The sequence below is a fragment of the Amblyraja radiata genome, chromosome 1 (genome assembly GCF_010909765.2).
Source record: "Amblyraja radiata isolate CabotCenter1 chromosome 1, sAmbRad1.1.pri, whole genome shotgun sequence".
NCBI lineage: Eukaryota > Metazoa > Chordata > Chondrichthyes > Rajiformes > Rajidae > Amblyraja > Amblyraja radiata.
In genome coordinates, this window is record NC_045956.1 from 4855724 (window position 1) to 4875556 (window position 19833).

Below are 19833 nucleotides of genomic sequence, written 5' to 3' on the forward strand. Positions count from 1 at the left end.
AGGAATAACGGTGGCTGCAAATATTAACAGCAATTGGATGCTTCTGAGTTGGTTCACATCACCCTACATATTTGCAATTATAAATATCTGTTTTTTGTAATTATGGTGTTTGCATTAAAAAACTGATACATTTTTGCTTTGCAAAATACTTTGAACTATTTCATTACATTTGAATGGAATAAAATATTCCTTTATTGAAATTAAAGGGAAGAAATTTCTCAGGGGACTTTTATTTGCCCGAGTTAAGAATAATTAGCATATTGATGAAAATTAAGACTTTGTAGTCGAGCTATAGGTATACAGTTATACTGGAATGGAAAAGAGAAAAATAATATTCACAAGAAGAACCCTCTTAGCAATAATTTGTTTGCTATTGCAATGCAATAAACCACAACAGCTGATCCAACAAGGATTCTTTGTGGTTTCCACACTGACAAGCAATTCATATAAAGTACTTACTGGATCCCGACCGGAACATTGCAACTGCAACTACAAATGCTTTAAACAGGCGCCTAATGTTCTTGCCAGCAACACAAGAGCTGTTCCAGCTGCACTTCACCATTCCATGTCAATTCAAACATTCATCAAGGAACACCAAGAGCTCAGTAATTGACATTGATTCTGCTGATCTTGGATCTATTTCCATGTCAGTGGTTTGCCTGGATTTCGTTCCGTTTATGTAACTCTTCAGGTGTGGAGTTAGAAACATAGAAAATAGGTGCAGGAGTAGGCCATTCGGCCCTTCGAGCCTGCACCGCCATTCAATATGATCATGGCTGATCATCCAACTCAGTATCCTGTACTTGCCTTCTCTCCATACCCCCTGATCCCCTTAGCCACAAGGGCCACATCTAACTCCCTCTTAAATATAGCCAATGAACTGGCCTCAACTACCTTCTGTGGAAGAGAGTTCCAGAGATTCACCACTCTCTGTGTGAAAAATGTTTTTCTCATCTTGGTCCTAAAAGATTTACCCCTTATCCTTAAACTGTGACCCCTTGTTCTGGACTTCCCCAACATCGGGAACAATCTTCCTGCATCTAGCCTGTCCAACCCCTTAAGAATTTTGTAAGTTTCTATAAGATCCCCCCTCAATCTTCTAAATTCTAGTGAGTACATGTCGAGTCTATCCAGTCTTTCTTCATATGAAAGTCCTGACATCCCAGGAATCAGTCTGGTGAACCTTCTCTGTACTCCCTCTATGGCAAGAATGTCTTTCTTCAGATTAGGAGACCAAAACTGTACGTAATACTCCAGGTGTGGTCTCACCAAGACCCTGTACAACAGCAGTAGAACCTCCCTGCTCCTATACTCAAATCCTTTTGCTATGAATGCTAACATACCTTTTAAATATGAGCTATTGAATTCGGTTATTGCAACATCAATTAGCAATTAGAGATAATTTGGCTTGAATATTAGCAAAATCTCAGGTTGGATTTTTGAGTGGTCCTGGGGATGTTTTAAAATTTTAAATGAGTAGGTTTCTGTATGGTTGAGCTAAAAAAAAAAAAAAAAGCTTTATACCCCAACCATTCTCCATCCTTCCTAGCGAGACTGGCGTCAGCGCAGAAACAGGAGGGTGTGGAGGAAGTAGGATGCAATGTGATTTCCACATCACTCATCAGTGTTGGCTTGCCAATTAAACATCGTTAAGAACCTCTACTCTTATATTTAATACCACATTAAGTTTTAGCTTAGCTGGACAATATGTTCAGGTTTCGGAAAACCCAGCAGTCAAACGATTCCTGGATTGGGAGGTAAAGGGCTCTGCCTTTCATTGGACAGCCATGGTTATTATTATTATTATTATCATTTATGACTTAGTGATCAGCCAACTCTCTGACCTTTACAATCTACCAAAACTGTTGCCCTCCTTTTAAGAAGCAAGCCCCTTCTTCCAATAATTCATCTGATTTCATCCGTGGCTCTTTTGGGTCCTCTTGTTTTGTGTAAAGGGGATTTTGCTTTATCTCCTCCCTTCCAAAGACCTCCAACCACTCCTTACTCTTCTAGACACAGCCTGACTTCCATCACTGGTTCTTCTGATACCCTTCTACCTTTGCAGCCTCAATCTCTCCTCTCCTGTGGCATGATGTTGAGGCCCTAGCCATCTATAAATTGCATTTGTAACTTGATTTTGAGTTTCCACTTGTATTTAAGATGGTCACATTTCTCTTTTCATGTGACATCAAATTCATGGCCCACCCATCACATGGCAAGTCGGGACCTTGGGCTGTCAGGTTTTAAATAGGATGTTGCCGCTTTTCTATTGTGAATGTTCTTGTCACTTTTCAAATAGGTATATTGCTGGTGGTTTCCTTTATTTGTGACATGGTCCTGGCAAGGCATCTATCCATGTTGAAACTGTGTTACTGATATTCAGCCATGCTATTAGTGCAGCAACTTGTGTGCTGTCCCTTCTAATGTGATTATGGGTTTGTCAATAAATAAATGAACCTATTTTCTGCCAATCTAGCCTCCTGGCAACTTTCACTCATGCAATCTTTTTCACAGCTGAATGGAGGCTTTTGCTAATCCCTGTAATTGAGAAACCTCCACCTCACAAAAAAAAATAGCATTACATTGTGTTTCAACAAGTTCCAGAACAAACAAACAGAAAGCTTGAGGCACAGCAAATGGAGTATAGATTGGTGGAGCAAGATGAGATGGAATAGAAACATAGAAAATAGGTGCAGGAGTAGTCCATTCGGCCCTTCGAGCCTGCACCGCCATTCAATATGATCATGGCTGATCATCCAACTCAGTATCCTGTACCTGCCTTCTCTCCATACCCCCTGATCCTTTTAGCCACAAGGGCCACATCTAACTCCCTCTTAAATATAGCCAATGAACTGGCCTCAATTACCTTCTGTGGCAGAGAATTCCAGAGATTCACCACTCTCTGTGTGAATAAATAGAATCCTCTGATCTGCCTTTAATTTGTCAGAATTGAGTTGTAGGATTGTTTTAGCATGTGGTAACAAACAATTACTTTTTATTAAATATAACGTGTTAAACAAATAGAAATCAGTGATCATAAGCAGAGACTTATTTTGCTTACAAGCAGTTAATATCTGGAAGAGGTAGTGTATATATATCTATATATACCAAAGCAAATATATAGAAACATGAAGCTGGAGTAACTCAGCGGGACAGGCAGCATTTCTGGAGAGAAGGAATGGGTGACGTTTCGGGTCGAGACCCTTCTTCAGTCTCGACCCGAAACGTCAACCGTTCCTTCTCTCCAGAGATGCTGCCTGTCCCGCTGAGTTAGACCAGCTTTTTGTGTCTATCTTTGGTTTAAAGCAGCATCTGCAGTTCCTTCCTATTTATTTTATATATATATATATATGTGCTTGTGCATGTCTTTAGAATATGCCAGTGATCATACTTGAGAACTATATGGCTTTTCATTGGGATGCTTCTTTGTTAGGGAGTTCAAAGTCAATATTATGAAAATATTTCAGTGTCATTAGTATCAAAGCATGACCAACCAACCCAATATAAATTAAAAAAGAGTATCTGTTTCAATGTCTACTACTAACATGGAACCAGTGAATGCATAATTCTTTATTTTGGCAGAGATGGATGGAATTAGAAGCAGAATTACTCAAACATCTGCAATTTTTCATAAATTGCCCATTTCCAACATTTTTCACAAATTCAAAGGCTCGCCTTCAATACTACAAAAGGCCCATCGTGCTTTCCACAAGTATTGTGGAAGTATCATAGAAACATAGAAAATAGGTGCAGGGGTAGGCCATTCGGCTCTTCGAGCCTGCACCGCCATTCAATATGATCATGGCTGATCATCCAACTCAGCATGGAAGTATTCATTTCCTTCTTTTCCCCTTACATTTAGATTTGTCTGATCCAACATGCTAATGTTCTGTAATTCTGACCTCATGACTGGCTCAATTTGTTTTATCTTTTAAAGAATTTTGGGAAGATATGAGATTCGTCCTATCAGGCAAATCAGACCAATTCTTAAAGATTTGGTCTCCATTTATCGACCTATTACAAGCATGTGGTGCAACACAACCTTAGAAATAAAGTTTCAGAACCGGGTGAGAGGTGGGTAAAGATATGAAGGAGGCATATCCTTTTCAATTACTTTCTCTTTCTTTTCTTCTTTCTTGTCTCTCTCCTATTCTTTTTCTTTTTGCTTAGTTCACATCACCCTCTGCTTTTCTTTTTCGAGCTATACAATACTCTCTCTCTCTATATCGCTTGCTTTTCTTACCTTTTTTCTTTCTAGTATTAAATTTAAAATAAGAAGTTGTACATGAAATGTAATATGTTATTCATGTCTTATATTATTGTACATCACTTCTAATAAAAATATTTAAAAAAATAACAATAATTTTGGAACCAACAAATGTATTCGGTAGAGTACACACTAATAGATCATTACATGCATTGGTTTCAGAGCTGACATCTTTCTATTTTAGATGCTGAATTAAAGCCCAACTACTCTCTTAAGATGAACTGCAATGGCCCCATAGTTCCATTCAACATTAGAGAGAGGAATTTTCTTGGGCTCCAAGTCACTATTTATCTCTTAACCAGCACTAAAACAGATTATCCAGTCATTTAACCAACTACGTTCTGAGGGACTAACTGTATAGAAATCGGCTTATGCGTGTCTTTAGTGGTCATATTCGAGAACTACTTAGTTTTCAGTGGGATACTTAGGAATGTCCTGATATCACTATATTTGCCATATCAATGCAAGTTCTTTTTCCATTTGACACAGAGAGAATTAAAATGTTTTCTGTTCCAGTAAACTCATACCAATTATGAATTATCACTGCCAGTGGCAAATAAGAAGAACAGATGATGACAGAGCACCATGCAGCTGAGGTACCAATGATGCAAGTAACAACAAAGGTTGTTATATATCAGAATATCACAGAGTTTTCAATTTGGAATGAAATGCTCTAGCATCATTGTACAGGAATTGACAAATTGAAAACTCTCTGATATTCTGATATAAGGACCGGCTCAAAGGAATAAATCAGTAATAAAAAGCTGGGACATATTCGACATGTCATGTGAACTGAGATAAATAGGTATAAAACAATGAACATTGCAACAAGCAGCTTAAAGTCTCTGAAAATTATTCCTTCCATTGGACACGTGTGGGCATGATACTGACTAATTTGTAGACACTGTTTAAGAAGACACTGTTTAAGAAGGTAGATCAAAATGCTGGAGAAACTCAGCGGGTGAGGCAGCATCTATGGAGCGAAGAAAAAGGTGACGTTTCAGGGGGAGACCCTTGTCTCGACCCGAAACGTCACCTATTCCTTCGCTCCATAGATGCTGCCTCACCCGCTGAGTTTCTCCAGCATTTTATCTAACTTGTAGATACTAGTAACTGCAGACCTCGGTTTACAAAGAAACAATACAAAGTGCAGAAGTAACTCAGCAGTGAGTCTGAAGAGGGGTCTCAACATGAAACATTGCTTTTCCATGTTCGCTGGAGACGCTGCCTGAGTTGAATTACTCCAGAACTGTATCTTCTATTGAAGGTGTTGTTTCCCAGTATGAAAATACTGGTCTTCTGAGTAATCCAACAGAAATGTTCATTAATGTTCTTTTGACAATCTTTTTTTTAAAATATTAAGCCATTTAAACAGAAATGAGTGTAAACATAGAAACATAGAAAATAGGTGCAGGAGTAAGCCATTCGGCCCTTCGAGCCTGCACCGCCATTCAATATGATCATGGCTGATCATCCAACTCAGTATCCTGTACCTGCCTTCTCTCCATACACCCTGATCCCTTTAGCCACAAGGGCCACATCTCACTCCCTCTTAAATATAGCCAATGAACTGGCCTGAACTACCTTCTGTGGCAGAGAATTCCACAGATTCACCACTCTCTGTGTAAAAAATGATTTTCTCATCTCGGTCCTAAAAGACTTCCCCCTTATCCTTAAACTGTGACCCCTTGTTCTGGACTTCCCCAACATCGGGAACAATTTTCCTGCATCTAGCCTGTCCAACCCCTTAAGAATTTTGTAAGTTTCTATAAGATCCCCCCTCAATCTTCTAAATTCTACCGTGTAGCGTGTACCCATTGAGATGATTAAAAACAACTTTAAATCTGTCCTTGTACTTTGCTGAATTTCAAATCTGAACATAAACTGCTTGTGCAACAACTTAAGATAAACAATAAGATGATTTAAGCAGAATTTCCGACATGAATGGAATATAATCCTCTGAGACTACGGAAGGAATTTTGTTAAAATGGAATACTTTTAGCAGGGAAATTAAAGTTATTTTCTGGAAACTAATGTTCCTATTTTTCAAGGGTGAAATGCCAATTGCAATACTGGTTACTTCAGGTGGAAGACTGATGCTTCCCTCTCATGTTTATGATACATACCAGCATCTGCATCAGTTGCATTAACGGTTAGGATTCGTTCTCCAGGGGGAAGATTTTCCATCACTGAGGTACTGTAAGATGAAGGACTGAAAATGGGTGGATTATCATTCACATCCAGCACATTGAAGTAAACTCTTACTGTGCTGAGCTGTCCTCCGCCATCTTCTGCCTGGATAGTCAGAATATAATATGGTTGCTTCTCATAATCCAGAGGTTGTGTTAGATTAAAAACTCCAGTCACAGAATTGAGGAAAAATAGTCCATCTTCGTCATCCTCTTCCACCATGTACGTGACTTCCCCATTAGCACCAGAATCTGCATCAGTTGCCAGTATGGCTGCCACGATGGAGCCTAACATTTAAATGAAGAAAGAGAAAGAAAAAAATAAGCAGGAATGCTTTTAAAAATCCTATCCATCTAGATTCTTTATTGAGAAAACAAAACATTTTTTTTTTCTATTTGTAACTATTTCCTTATTTTCTTGCAAGGGAAAGGAACTACTTTTCTTTAATGAGCAATTTTGCATCAGGAACATCTTGTTTCTATTATTACTCTTGTAGCTTCTCTGCTTCAAACAATTTTCATCCATGCAGTTTACTATTAAAATCAAAATACTCAAATCTACAAGATTATGGTGTACTCTAATTAAAATAAGCAGTTTACTCCATTTTTGCATTGCATTTGTCAATCATTTGTCCAAAAGCATTCAACATAATAATGTATACAAAAGTGATAGCATATGTTTAATAAGCATCTCCGATTTATTCCAGAGGGTCCACTTAATAAAATTCTGCAATTTCAGTTGAATTGTTATCAGTTGCAAATATTAATATAAGACAATTAATTAATAGGGAGGTTGTTTAGTATATTGATACAAACGTGTAGAGTTATTGTAGATGGGATAAGCATTTTAAAAAAAAGTGCTGTGATTCAATTTTTTGTACAAATTAATAACTAAATAGAGCAGCAAAAAAAATGATTCACACAAAGGATGGTTGGGGTGTGGAACAAGCTGCCAGAGGAGGTAGTTGAGGCCGGGACTATCCCAACATTTAAGAAACAGTTAGACAGGTACATGGATAGGAGAGGTTTGGAGGGATATGGGCCAAACACGGGCAGGTGGTACTGGTGTAACTAGGACATGTTGGTCAGTGTGGGCAGGTTGGGTCGAAGGGCCTGTTTCCATGCTGTACCACTCTATGACTATGACCAACAAGCAAAATATAAATAAGATAGGTTAAGATATTATTGCAAAACAGAGTTTGTTTGCATAGTAAAATGTGGGTAATTTTGGAGAGCAAGGTTGTCTTTAGCAAACTTATTGGCAATAGATATCTCTACTTTGTAACTCCCTCTCCTGGAATCATAAAACGAGATTGTGAATCGGTCCCCTCAAATACTGTACATGTGTAAAAGGTGAAGTCCCTTGTCAGTTTGCTTGCAACCTCAGATATATCTGGTGGAGAGGTGCCGGGTCAGAGTGCATGAACAATGTAGAGAGTGAGGGCCTGTCCCACTTACGTGTCCTTGGCACGCTAATTACGCCACGGTCCCACTAAGGTTGCGTGCGACTTCATTCGACTGCACAGCCGTCTGGAGCGCGTGACATCATTTGAAGATGGACACAAAACTGGAGTAACTCAGCAGGACCGGCAGCATCTCTGGAGAGAAGCAATGGGTGATGTTTCATGTCGAGACTCTTCTTCAGTCTGAAAGAAGGGTCTTGGCCCGAAACGCTACCCATTGCTTCTCTCCAGAGATGCTGCCGGTCCCGCTGAGTTACTCCTGCATTTTGTGTCTATCTTCAATTTTCTTGGCCTCACTCTGGGAGTAGGAGTGGGGGCGGATCCGGACCGCAATGGCCGTGAGCCCCAGGCCGAGCTCCATAACAGTTTAGTGTGAACAGATGAAGATAGGAAGGAGTTGCCTGGTCTCTTCAGTAAATACTAATCCAGCAGTGCTTGTGGTCGCCAATGGCCATCTTGCCAGCCCTCACCCTATACATCAGTTTCCAGATTTCCATCCCCACACTCGCTCCTTTCTCCATCTCCCCTTTAGTCTTTTACTGTTTTACTGTTTACTGTTTTCATCCTGGCCATTTTTTTCCCTTGCAATCTCTCCATGCTACACACTCCCCCGCTATCTTTCCCCTTTAGCATTCTCATTTCTCAGATGCTTGACCTAGTCTTTTTCACTGCCATCTACACCGCCTGCATTTTGCAGTCTGCAGCCCAGCTGGTAGAGCACCAGAAACCCATGTATGATCCTGATCTCGGGTGCTGTCCGCACAGGGTTTGCATGTGCTCCCTGTTGGGTTTCCTTCAAGTGCTCTGGTTTCCTCTCACATCCCAAAGATGTGCGCGGGCTTGTAGGTTAATTGGCCTCTGTAAATTGCCCCGACTGTGTAAGACTGGATAGACTCGGCTTGTACTCACTAGAATTTAGAAGATTGAGGGGGGATCTTATAGAAACCTACAAAATTCTTAAGGGGTTGGACAGGCTAGATGCAGGAAGATTGTTCCCGATGTTGGGGAAGTCCAGAACGAGGGGTCACAGTTTAAGGACCGAGATGAGAAAAACATTTTTCACACAGAGAGTGGTGAATCTGTGGAATTCTCTGCCACAGAAGGTAGTTGAGGCCAGTTCATTGGCTATATTTAAGAGGGAGTTAGATGTGGCCCTTGTGGCTAAAGGGATCAGGGGGTATGGAGAGAAGGCAGGTACAGGATACTGAGTTAGATGATCAGCCATGATCATATTGAATGGCGGTGCAGGCTCGAAGGGCCGAATGGCCTACTCCTGTATCTATTTTCTATGTTTCTATTTGAAAGCGAGATAATATATAACTAGTGTGAACAGGTGAGCGATGGTCGGTGTGGACTCGGTGGGCTGAAGGGCCTGTTTCCGTGCTGTATTGCTACACTAAACTAAATTCCCCACCCCACCCGCCCCACATTCTGTTTCCTCCTGTATGTCTCTGGGCCTCTCACAATCTTCTCCAATTATCGGGGGCTATCCCTAACTGTTGCAGGTTTTCCCATTGACAGCCGGGTAATCTTTAATTTGGGAGTCCTTGTTTGCAATCACCTGGCAAGGTTATAAAACGAGAGTGGGAAAACCAAGGAACCTTCATCCCCATGATCTGCTTTAATGACAGTAAACTGAAAATGTTTTGCTCTTTATTTATGGAAAGTGGGATTTGAAAGCAATCCAAAGTATTTATTTATCGAAGATACACATATACAGGATATTCTTGTTAAGCCTCAGAGTCTGTTTACTATTGATTTATCCACATGCTGAACTAACAGCACAGCTCAGACTGCGGACATGGACGACAGAGCAACAGATTAACTTGGGAGAGTTTAAAATACATGAACTTTTTTATCTTTGGCCTCTTATATTGCAGACAAGCAAGATTTACCATGAAATATGATCTGAGTTTACTAATGTTCAACATGGCAGAATATATTGTCAAGAATATACATGAAACCAGAAACAAGCATATTTTGATGTACTCACCGAAATAATCAATTGTTATTCCATTTATTTAACTGTTGGTAAGTAACACGGCGTCACACCAGAGTGGAATTTAGGATTTCATTTTACTAGTAATTAGCAAATGGGATTATGAATTGCTTCTAAAACTGGCCGAACAGATTAATTGGCATCTAGTTTATTATTTATAGGTTAATTGGACTTGGTAAATTGTCACTGGTGCGTAGGGGGTGTGCGGGAAAGATAACATGGAACTAGTGTGAACAGGCGATAGATGTTTGCCGAAAACTCATTGGGCCGAAAGGCCTGTCTCCATGCTGCATCTTTCATTCACTCACAAAAAAAAAAAGCCATTAGAACTTGTTTTAAGTTGTATCTTACCAGGTGGACTATCCTCTGGGATATCAAATGAATACACGTTCCTGGAGAACTTGGGTGCGTGATCATTTATGTCACTGACAGTGATGTTGATTCGCATGTCGGAGGATTGCAGCCCATCGTCCGCTCGGACCAGTAAGGAATATTTGGAACGGCGCTCTCTGTCCAAACGCTTCGTGGCTAGAAGGTCGCCAGACTCAGGATCAACGCGAAAACTGTTGTCTGCTCCACTTATAATGGCATATGTCACAAGAGCATTTGGACCCTAAGGGAAAAAAAATACATGTATTGAAAATCTGTACAAATAAGATTCTGCGCTCTTGATAGATTTTAATTTTCTTTTAACATTGTCCATTTTATTTTTTACTTAAAAATAAAGATTGATGTTTCTCAAATAGCATTTTGACTGTTTTGTATGTCTATTTCTTATATTACAGTAATCTTACATTGCCCGTTAATTCCTCTTTTATGGAAGAACTAATCCGGCTATTATCAGTTGTCATAAGCGTATGATATAAATGTTGATATTATTGCCCTTTTTATTATAATTGACCCAGCTGCTTTTGATGAATTTGGAAATCTCAATCTCCTTGTACATAGACATAAGACATAACATACTGTATAGGGGCCAAATTAGGCCATTTCCATAGTTCATCAAGTCTGCTCTGCCATTCTGTCATTGCTAATCTATTCCTCCCCCTCAATCCCAATCTCCTGCCTTCTCCGTAACCTTTGACACCCGTACTAATCAAGAACCTGTCAGTCTCTGCTTTAAAAATACCTGTTACTTAAAAATAGCAGGAAAGTCCTCACATGACTTTGTTGCTACTATTCCATTGCACTCCTGATTGGGCTTTCCAATGATCTTTGTATTCTGCAAACTCTACATCGGTACCTATCATCACTGATTGTGGTCTATAGGTCCGAAATTCAAGGATTCAACTGCAGAGGGGGATGCAAACTCTGACGTCCAGGATTTTGAAGATACATTTGTTTGGGATTATGGTGTTGAAAGCAGAGCTGTGGCCAATAAATCTACAATCTTGGTTCTTGGCTGAGCAATGCCTTAATGTTTTAATTATTTGCATTAATTTCAATTAATGCGAAGAGTTAGTTGAATGTAGTTGTTGTGTTTTTTTTTAATACTGTTTTTAACTGTGTATATGTGGGGGGCGGGGGGAAGGGGAAACTTTAAAAAATCTCTTCCCTGCACGGAAGACCCGACCTTTTCCCTGTCGGGTCTCCGTTGTCGTTGGGGCCCAGCACCATGGAGCGGCCTCCAACCAAAATGACATGGGGGCTCCAGTTACGGAGCCTGTGGAGCTGCGAACTTACCATCGTGGGGCTGGCCGGCCTCGGAGCGTGGGGAGCGGTGGCGGCTCGCTGCTGCGGCCCGACCCCGGAGCTCGGAGGCTCTAGCTGCAGCCGCAGGTCCGGTGGACTTGGACATCGGGAGCTCGCGGGTCCGGGTGGAGAACGCTTTCCGGAGCTCCCGCAACGCGACTTCTCCAGCCCATGTCGCGGGGTTGGAACGACCCAGAGCGGGGCCGTACATCGCCCGGCGCGGTTTTAATGGCCGCAGGACATTCCAGCGCCCGCCGGGGGCTCCATCTTTGTGACTTTTAGACCTGGAGTGGGGCCGTACATCGCCCGGCGCGGCCTAAAATGGTCGTGGGACTTACCATCGCCCACCTGGGGCTTCGAACACGGGCTTCAACCGGGAGAAAAATGGAGAGGAGGGGAGAGAAAAGACCTTGCCTTCCATCACAGTGAGGAGGAGGTTCACTGTAATGGATGTTTGTGTGAATTGGTTGTGTGTCTAGTAGGAATCGTTTGTTGTTTGTATGGCTGTAGAAACAGAGTTTCGTTTGAGCCTCACTGAGGTTCAAATGACAATAAATATTGTATTGTAAATGTTTTCATGATCTGACCTGTCCAAACCTCTATAATTTCCTCCAACGTTACAACATTCTGAAATGCCTGTGTCCCTTCAGTGTAGATCCCTTAACATCCAAAATGTAGTAATTTTAGTATTCTACAGCCTGATCTTCAACTTCAGCTGCCTAAGCCCTAACCTCTGGAATTCCCTTCTGAAATTTACAAGCAGGTGGAATTCTGTAAAACTTCCCTCATTTATAGTATTTAGTCTGCATTTAATCACAGAGCATATTTTGTTTATTTGCCCAGAGGGAGAATGCAAAGAGTGGTTTTACAGAGATAGGGTACATTAACTATTGAATATCACAATAACATTGCACAGTCTGGATTTTAGTGGAAAATGGGATTATGCAGGCACATTTTTTTCATATTCATTTTTCAGAACAAGGCACAGCCAATATTTATTGCCCATTCTTCGTTGTCCAAAAATAGATTAAGTGCTGTTGGGTGAGGAATTCAAGGATTTATGTCCAGTTAAATTATAAAAGTAGTAATATATTTCCGATTCAGGATGATGCCCTTGTCTTTCCTGATGGTACAACTGCAGGTTTGAGAAATGCTATTGAAGTCAAGTAGATGAGTAACAGTGAGTAATTGGTCATCAATGCATCCACTATGCAACGGTGATGAAGTAATTGAATGCTGATAGAGACGTATAGGGTACTAATCAATCAAACTGTTTTAATCTGGATGATCCTGACTTATGCCTTGTCGATGTATAAAGTTTTTGGGGCATCAGAATGTGAATCACAAGCTGCAAAATAGCCAGCCTCTGCCCGGCTCTTAAAGCCATGATAATTAGGTGCTGGGCCCGCTGCATTTCTGGTGAATGGTGGCCCCAGGCTGTTGATGGCAGGAGGTGGTGATGGCAATACCATTGAATGTCAATGATAGATGGTCAAACTCGCTTTGTTGGAGGAAGTCACTGCCCGACATCTTTGAGCTGCAAATGTAACATGCCACTAAGTATCCTAGGCCTAATCTTCTTCTTATCGAGTCCACACACAAGATTAGAAGTTGTTCAGCCAGAGCTGAACACACTTCTCGGCATCTGCACAATGGTGTCTGTCTTGTGCTTTTTGTGCGTGGTGGTGGAAAGATTGGTTGAAACAGGGCCGCGACGTGAACGCTCTTTCCTTGACTCCCTAGGCCTAATAAGTGGTAGGAGCAGAATTAGGCCATACGGCCCATCAAGTCTACTCCACCATTTAATCATGGCTGATCTATTTCTCCCTCCTAACCCCATTCTACTGCCTTCTCCCTATAACATCTGCCACCTGTACTAATCAAAAATCTAGAGTATCTATCTCTGCCTTAAAAATATTCACTGACTTGACCTCCATAGCTTTCTGGGGCAAAGAATTCTGCAGATTCATCACCCTCGGACTAAATAAATTTATCTTAATCTCCTTCAAAAAGAACATCCTTTAATTCTGAGGCTGTGACCTCTAGTCCTAGACTCTCCCACTAGTGAAAACATTCTCCCCACATCCACTCTATCCAAACCTTTCACTATTTTGTATGTTTCAATGAGGTCCCCCCTCATTCTTCTAAACTCCAGCGTGTACAGGCCCAGTGCCGACAAACGCTCATCATAGGTTCACCTCCTCATTCCTGGGATCGTTCTTGTAAACCTCCTCTGGACCCTCTCCAGAGCCAGCACATCCTTCCTCAGATATGGTGCCCAAAATTGCTCAAAATATTCCAAATGCAGCCTTAGCAGTGCATTATAGAGCCTCAGCAAATACTTGTCTATGTCTTCCTGCATGTAGATTAGGGATGTTCATTAGCTGAACAGTTGTGAAAGGGATTGAATGTTATGCAATCATCAACAAGTATCTGCATCTCTGGCATGATGGAAGAGAGGTCATTGATGAAGTAGGTGAAAATGATTCAGCTTCGGGCAATATCTTGAGGAATTCCTCAAGTGATATCCTGGGACTGAATGACCAAGGTGTCATCAACAATGCCAAATTAGATTTGTTTAAGAAGGAACTGCAGATGCTGGAAAATCAAAGGTAGACAAAAATGTTGGAGACACTCAGCGGGTGATGCAGCATCTATGGAGTGAAGGAAATAGGCAACGTTTCGGGTCGAAACCCTTCTTCAGACTGATGTGAGGGTGGGGGGGGGGGGGGGCGGGAAAAAGAAAGGAAAAGGTGGTGCTAGTGGGCTGAGGGAGAGCTGAGAAGGGGAGGAGAAAGAAGGGACTACCTGAAACTAGAGAATTTCTTTAATTAGAGAACTTCTTAGAAATTAGAGAACTTCTCTAATTTCAGGTAGTCCCTTCTTTCTCCTCCCCTTCTCAGATCTCCCTCAGCCCACTGACTCCACCTCTTCCTTTCTTCTTCCCGCCCCCCCCCTCCCCCACACCCTCACATCAGTGTGAAGAAGGGTTTCGACCCGAAACGTTGCCTATTTCCTTCGCTCCATAGATGCTGCCTCACCCGCTGAGTTTCTCCAGCATTTTTGTCTACTTTCAAATTAGATTTGTACTGTTGTTGTGTGTAGGACAAACAAGGGCAATTTTTCACATTATTAGTCATGTAATTACTGAAACAGCTGGCCAATACTTTTGCAACCCACATGATTTGTCATCTATTCATATTAATTAATTGATATAGTATGCATTTTACTTCACTGCTCCTCTTCATACAATTATGAGAGGCACAGATAAGGTAGACAGTCAGAATCTTTGTCGCAGCATGGAAAAATCAAATACAAGAGGGCATAGCTTTAAAATGACAGGGGCAAAGTTTAAAGAAGATACGCGGGGGCAGGTTTTATACACAGAGGGTGCTGAGTGCTTGGAATGTGCTGCCGGGGCATTAGTGCCTCAAAGCATTTAAAAGACTTTTGGATAGACATATGGATTATGCAAGGAATGGAGAGATATGAGTTAAGTTCAAATAGATAAGTGATGATCTTGGCATCATGTTTGGCACAGTCATTACGGGCCGAAGGACCTGTTCTGTTCTACATTCTCTATCCATCATTAAATCATGCTTCAAATTCATTGCTTTCACTCCCTTGATGTAACCTAGTAACCTGTTTTGTTTGGTGTCATTTTTGATTGATAACAGTTTTGTGAAGTACTTTGACATGTTTATGCCATGTTAGAAGCGATATGTTGGTAGAAATTGTGAGCTGCTGCTGGAAGATCCTTTCCCAAGTAAATGTAGACCTGGGATGCAGAGCAGGGGCTTCCAAGTCTATGAGCCTTTGGTGGGATGGTAGAGAAAACACTGGAAGAATTCATTTTCATACCTTTTAAAATGAGCAGAATTTATGAACAGTTCAAATCCAATGGATTGGATATTTTAATGGGATGCTTATTTGAAAAATATTTGGTCTAGTTATCTTGCAGCTGATTGCTTCAATAAGAAACAGCAATATAACTGAGATATACTTAGGTCAATTTCCCAAATGTCACTCATTAACACCAATTAATCTTTTAAAGATAAAAGTACCTTTGATGTAGAAGAAAACCTCCTACATTATTTCAAGAGAAGTAGATTAGAAAATGTACACAGTCAAAGACAGGGAGATAAACCAGGCCATGAAGATTGTTTTCAAGAGATGTTACAAAATAAGATGAGACTGTGTGGGTTTATTAAAGGGGTGAAAGTGTTAGGTGAAGTAAACCGAACGTAATCTTGAAATGTGAAATGAAAATATTTGTTCAAAATATTAGCCAAAATTGTTCATAGAATTATGAACCCAAATGCTTTGAAGTCGAGATGTCATCATGTACTTTGGCAGATTGAGTATTGAATAAAGATAGCATGGCTGAATCAAGGTGACTATATAAACATTAATAACCTATTTTTATGTTTCTCTTACGAAGAGATTGAATAGAAAGTGACTGGTATGTTTGATTTGACATAAATTAAATTATAATGAAACATTCTTATACTGCCTTTTCACTTTCACCTTCTCCAAAATGACACTACTTGTCCAACATCCAGATCTGAATGAGCAGGAATTTATTTCAGCTGAATACTGAAAAGTTATGCCTTTGTTTTTAATCCTTGCCACAAACTCTATTTTCAATTCCATTCCTCTGTATGACATCTATTGCTTGGTGATTGAACTTGAGACATGTTAAGGGCCTGTCCCACTTGCGTGTCCATGGCACGCAAATTACGCTACCTCGTGGTTGCGTTGAGGCACACGGGCATCGTACAGCCGGTCCCACTTAGAAGCACGGAGGGGTATGTAGTTGTGCGCGACATCACGCGGAGCTCTGAAATTTTTGTAGTGAATCTTCGCACGCCAACGGCCTGTCGCAGAACTGACGGCCAAAGTGGGACAGGCCCAAGACCCTGGTGCGACGCAACGTCTCACCTCCAACAGCAGCAGAAGCAGGCAAATGATCGCCGAACTGGGCCTGGGGCTCACGGCCATTGCGGTCCGGATCTGCCCCCACTTCTACTCCCAGAGCGGGGCCAAGAAAATTGAAGATGGACACAAAATGCAGGAGTAACTCAGCGGGACCGGCAGCATCTCTGGTGAGAAGCAATGGGTGACATTTCGGGTCAAGACCCTTCTTTTAGACTGAAGAAGAGTCTCGACATGAAACATCACCCATTGCTTCTCTCCAGAGATGCTGCTGGTCCCGTTGAGTTACTCCAACTTTGTGTCCATCTTCAAATGACGTCACGCGCTCCAGACAGCTGTGCGGTCGAATGAAGTCGTGCGCGACTTTCGCGGGACCGTCGAGGCTCAACGCGACCATGAGGTCGCGTAATTAGCGTGCCAAGGGCACATAAGTGGGACAAGGGCTTTACTGACCACATATTTATACATTCACCTTGACCACCTCTTTTTAGTACTGAAATTATAATTTTAGAACTGAAATTATCATTAATGCCTTAACAACCCCCAGCATGACGTTTCCAATGCACCCCTGGCTGGCCTTCCCATTTTACCACTCTATACATTTGAGATATTTTCGAACTCTACCAAAGTCCCAAACCTTTCAACGTACATTCCCATCCTCATTGAACTGCAGTTTACTATTTAAACAAAATCAAAATGTTATAGTTTCAATCATTGTTTTTTTAAATGCCCTGGTGTCTTCCCCTTTCATATCGCCTTAAATTGTCTAGTGCTATACTCTGCTGCAATTGCAGCCAAGTTGGTTTGGTCATCATCTTAATCTTTCAGCACATCTCCCAAAATGAGTTCTAATTCCAACCTACAAATAAAATAGATAGGAAACACAAATCTTCCTATTGTGAATCTTCTGGTTATGAAATAAGAGAAGATGATCTACTAGAAGTACTGCAAGCACCAGCACAATATCTTGCCACTGTCATGCCACTTCAATCATGAATCCTAACAATATCCTGCAAGACATGTCAATTCCTTTGACATTATCTTTGAGGGGAAATGATCACCACAGGGCTTTCTCTTTTCGCATTATAAAGCAGGCATGATATTGCTCACTTTGAGATATGATCTTCTGTACCACATTATGCTGGACCGCACCAAATGGCTTATTGCCGTAGTTTGTTTTGTCTCTGACAGATTCTTCCAAAGTAACGACTTTCAAACGTGCACCACAACAACATCCTCTTCATATCCATGCAACTGAAACTCCCCCACTTGCTCGACAATTTTCAGACAGCAATACCTTATTTGCAAAAAAAAATCCTATTCATGTTTTACATTTGCAGTTACAAGCTCATTTCTGCAATGTTGGCCAGTTATGTACAATTATTTATAAAACTAAAAAATAACCTGAAGCAGTTTGTAAACTTCAAATCAACATAGATTTTTACAAAAATAAAAAATAGAAACTCTTTACTATTAAAGTTTAATTAAAACAGAAAATGCTGGAAATCCTCATCAGGTCGGGAAGCATATCTGAAGAGAACAGCTGATTTAATGTTTCAGTTCCTCACCTTGGTGCCACTGTGTTATGTTGTGTCGTGGACTTTCAGTGTTTGTGCTTTTTTTTAAATTCTATTTTATTTTTAATATGTTTTATTATTTATTATTATTTATTATTTTTATGATACTGCCTGTAAGGGAAATGCATTTTATTGTCTCTAACTGAGACAATGACAATAAATTTGAATACAATACAGTTCAATGTCCTTTCATTTGAACTAAGTAATCAGGCAACGGGCTATAATTGTAGGGAAGGGGGCGGGAGATGTTGGGAGGGGCAGGGTGGAAAGACACAAGTCAATCCTGTGGCATGGTGGAGGACAAGAGAGACAGTGTTACAAATGGCAATGGATCTGGCTGGCAGTGGGTAAAGGCTTCTTAACTGAAGATAATCTGTCTGGAGATATGCAAAGAAAAGGAAGCACTGGATAAATAAACAATGTTGCACCAAGAAGTTGCTGGAAAACAGGAGTGTAAACCTGCATAGCACACCGGAGAGGAGGAGTCCCAGTCCAATTTTCCTACAGGTCTGATTTCACCAGGAAATGATCATGAGAATGATTTCTGTGCAATTTGCCTACAAAATTATTAGTGCAATCCAATCTAATTTCAAGTAACTGTTTCTTCATTTTCCAGCAAAATATTTCAAAGCCAGAAAGGTGGTATGTGGTCAAGCTGAATATATTTAGGTATTCTTTTAAACACCACATCCCTTTACAGCTAACAAATTATTAAAATGTGCCCTGTCCTAATTCGGCCCTTCATATTAAGTTCTATTAGATCTTTACATGTTATGGATGTACTCGTAACCCAGATCCAACTAAATCTTCTTCATCTTTGTGTTTCTTCCTATATTGTACTGGAAACTAAAACCAAATTAATTTTAAACAAGACCTAGAACTCAACCCTTCATTTGGCAGAAATTTGTTTAAAAAGATTAAGAGTAAGGAAGTGAGAAGAAAAACATGAGATTAAAATACCTTCTGGAAAATAGATACTATATCATGAGTTCAATACGTACCTCATCTGCATCTGTAGCTGACAGCTGTAATATTCTAAATCCATCCCCAATGTTTTCTTCGATGATCAGATCCAATGCATTAGTTGGAAACAAAGGGGGGTTGTCGTTGATATCCTGTAGAGTTATTTCCACCTGAAAAGCAAAAAGAACCCATTAACACACTGCTGGCGATTAATGACATATATGAAGGCTTTTTATAATAATGTACAAATCTCATATCATGTTGTTTCCACATCCAAATCAGATAAGTACCATGGATCACAGGATCACAGAGCATATTGTTACTAAAAATAAGAAATTAAAATGTATGTCGAACAATAGCAATAAAAGGAATAGGGAGAATCAAAGAATAAACTATTGTTTGAAATATATTTGATTTGAAAAGACTTTTTAATCCTTGGTGCACTGGCTCTGTCATGTCAGATAATTAATAGAAATTAATGATGACCCGACAGTTAGATAATAAGCTGTCACTGATCAGTGCCTGATGTGTGACACAGTTTCCCTTCACCCCAACAGTTCGACAAGTCACTCTAACGACTGAAGAGTCAGAAATGCTTTACAAGTAGAGGTGGTGATGACAGGAATCTTTGCCAAGACAACAAAACTCATTGTGCGAATGATCGGTTTGAGACCAGTTTCTGGACAAGGAAGTGATGATGGATGCCAATAGACAATAGACAATAGGTGCAGGAGTAGCCCATTCGGCC

General features: G+C 40.6%; 1 protein-coding gene across 1 annotated transcript in view; it reads right to left on the reverse strand.

Moving 5' to 3' along the window:
- The window catches only part of fat4 (FAT atypical cadherin 4), a 368131-nt gene that overhangs the window by 178639 nt on the left and 169659 nt on the right, over window positions 1–19833 (reverse strand). Inside the window, 3 exon segments of the mRNA XM_033015309.1 lie at window positions 6394–6744; window positions 10270–10531; window positions 19124–19255. Of these exon segments, the coding sequence (XP_032871200.1) occupies window positions 6394–6744; window positions 10270–10531; window positions 19124–19255 (745 nt within the window).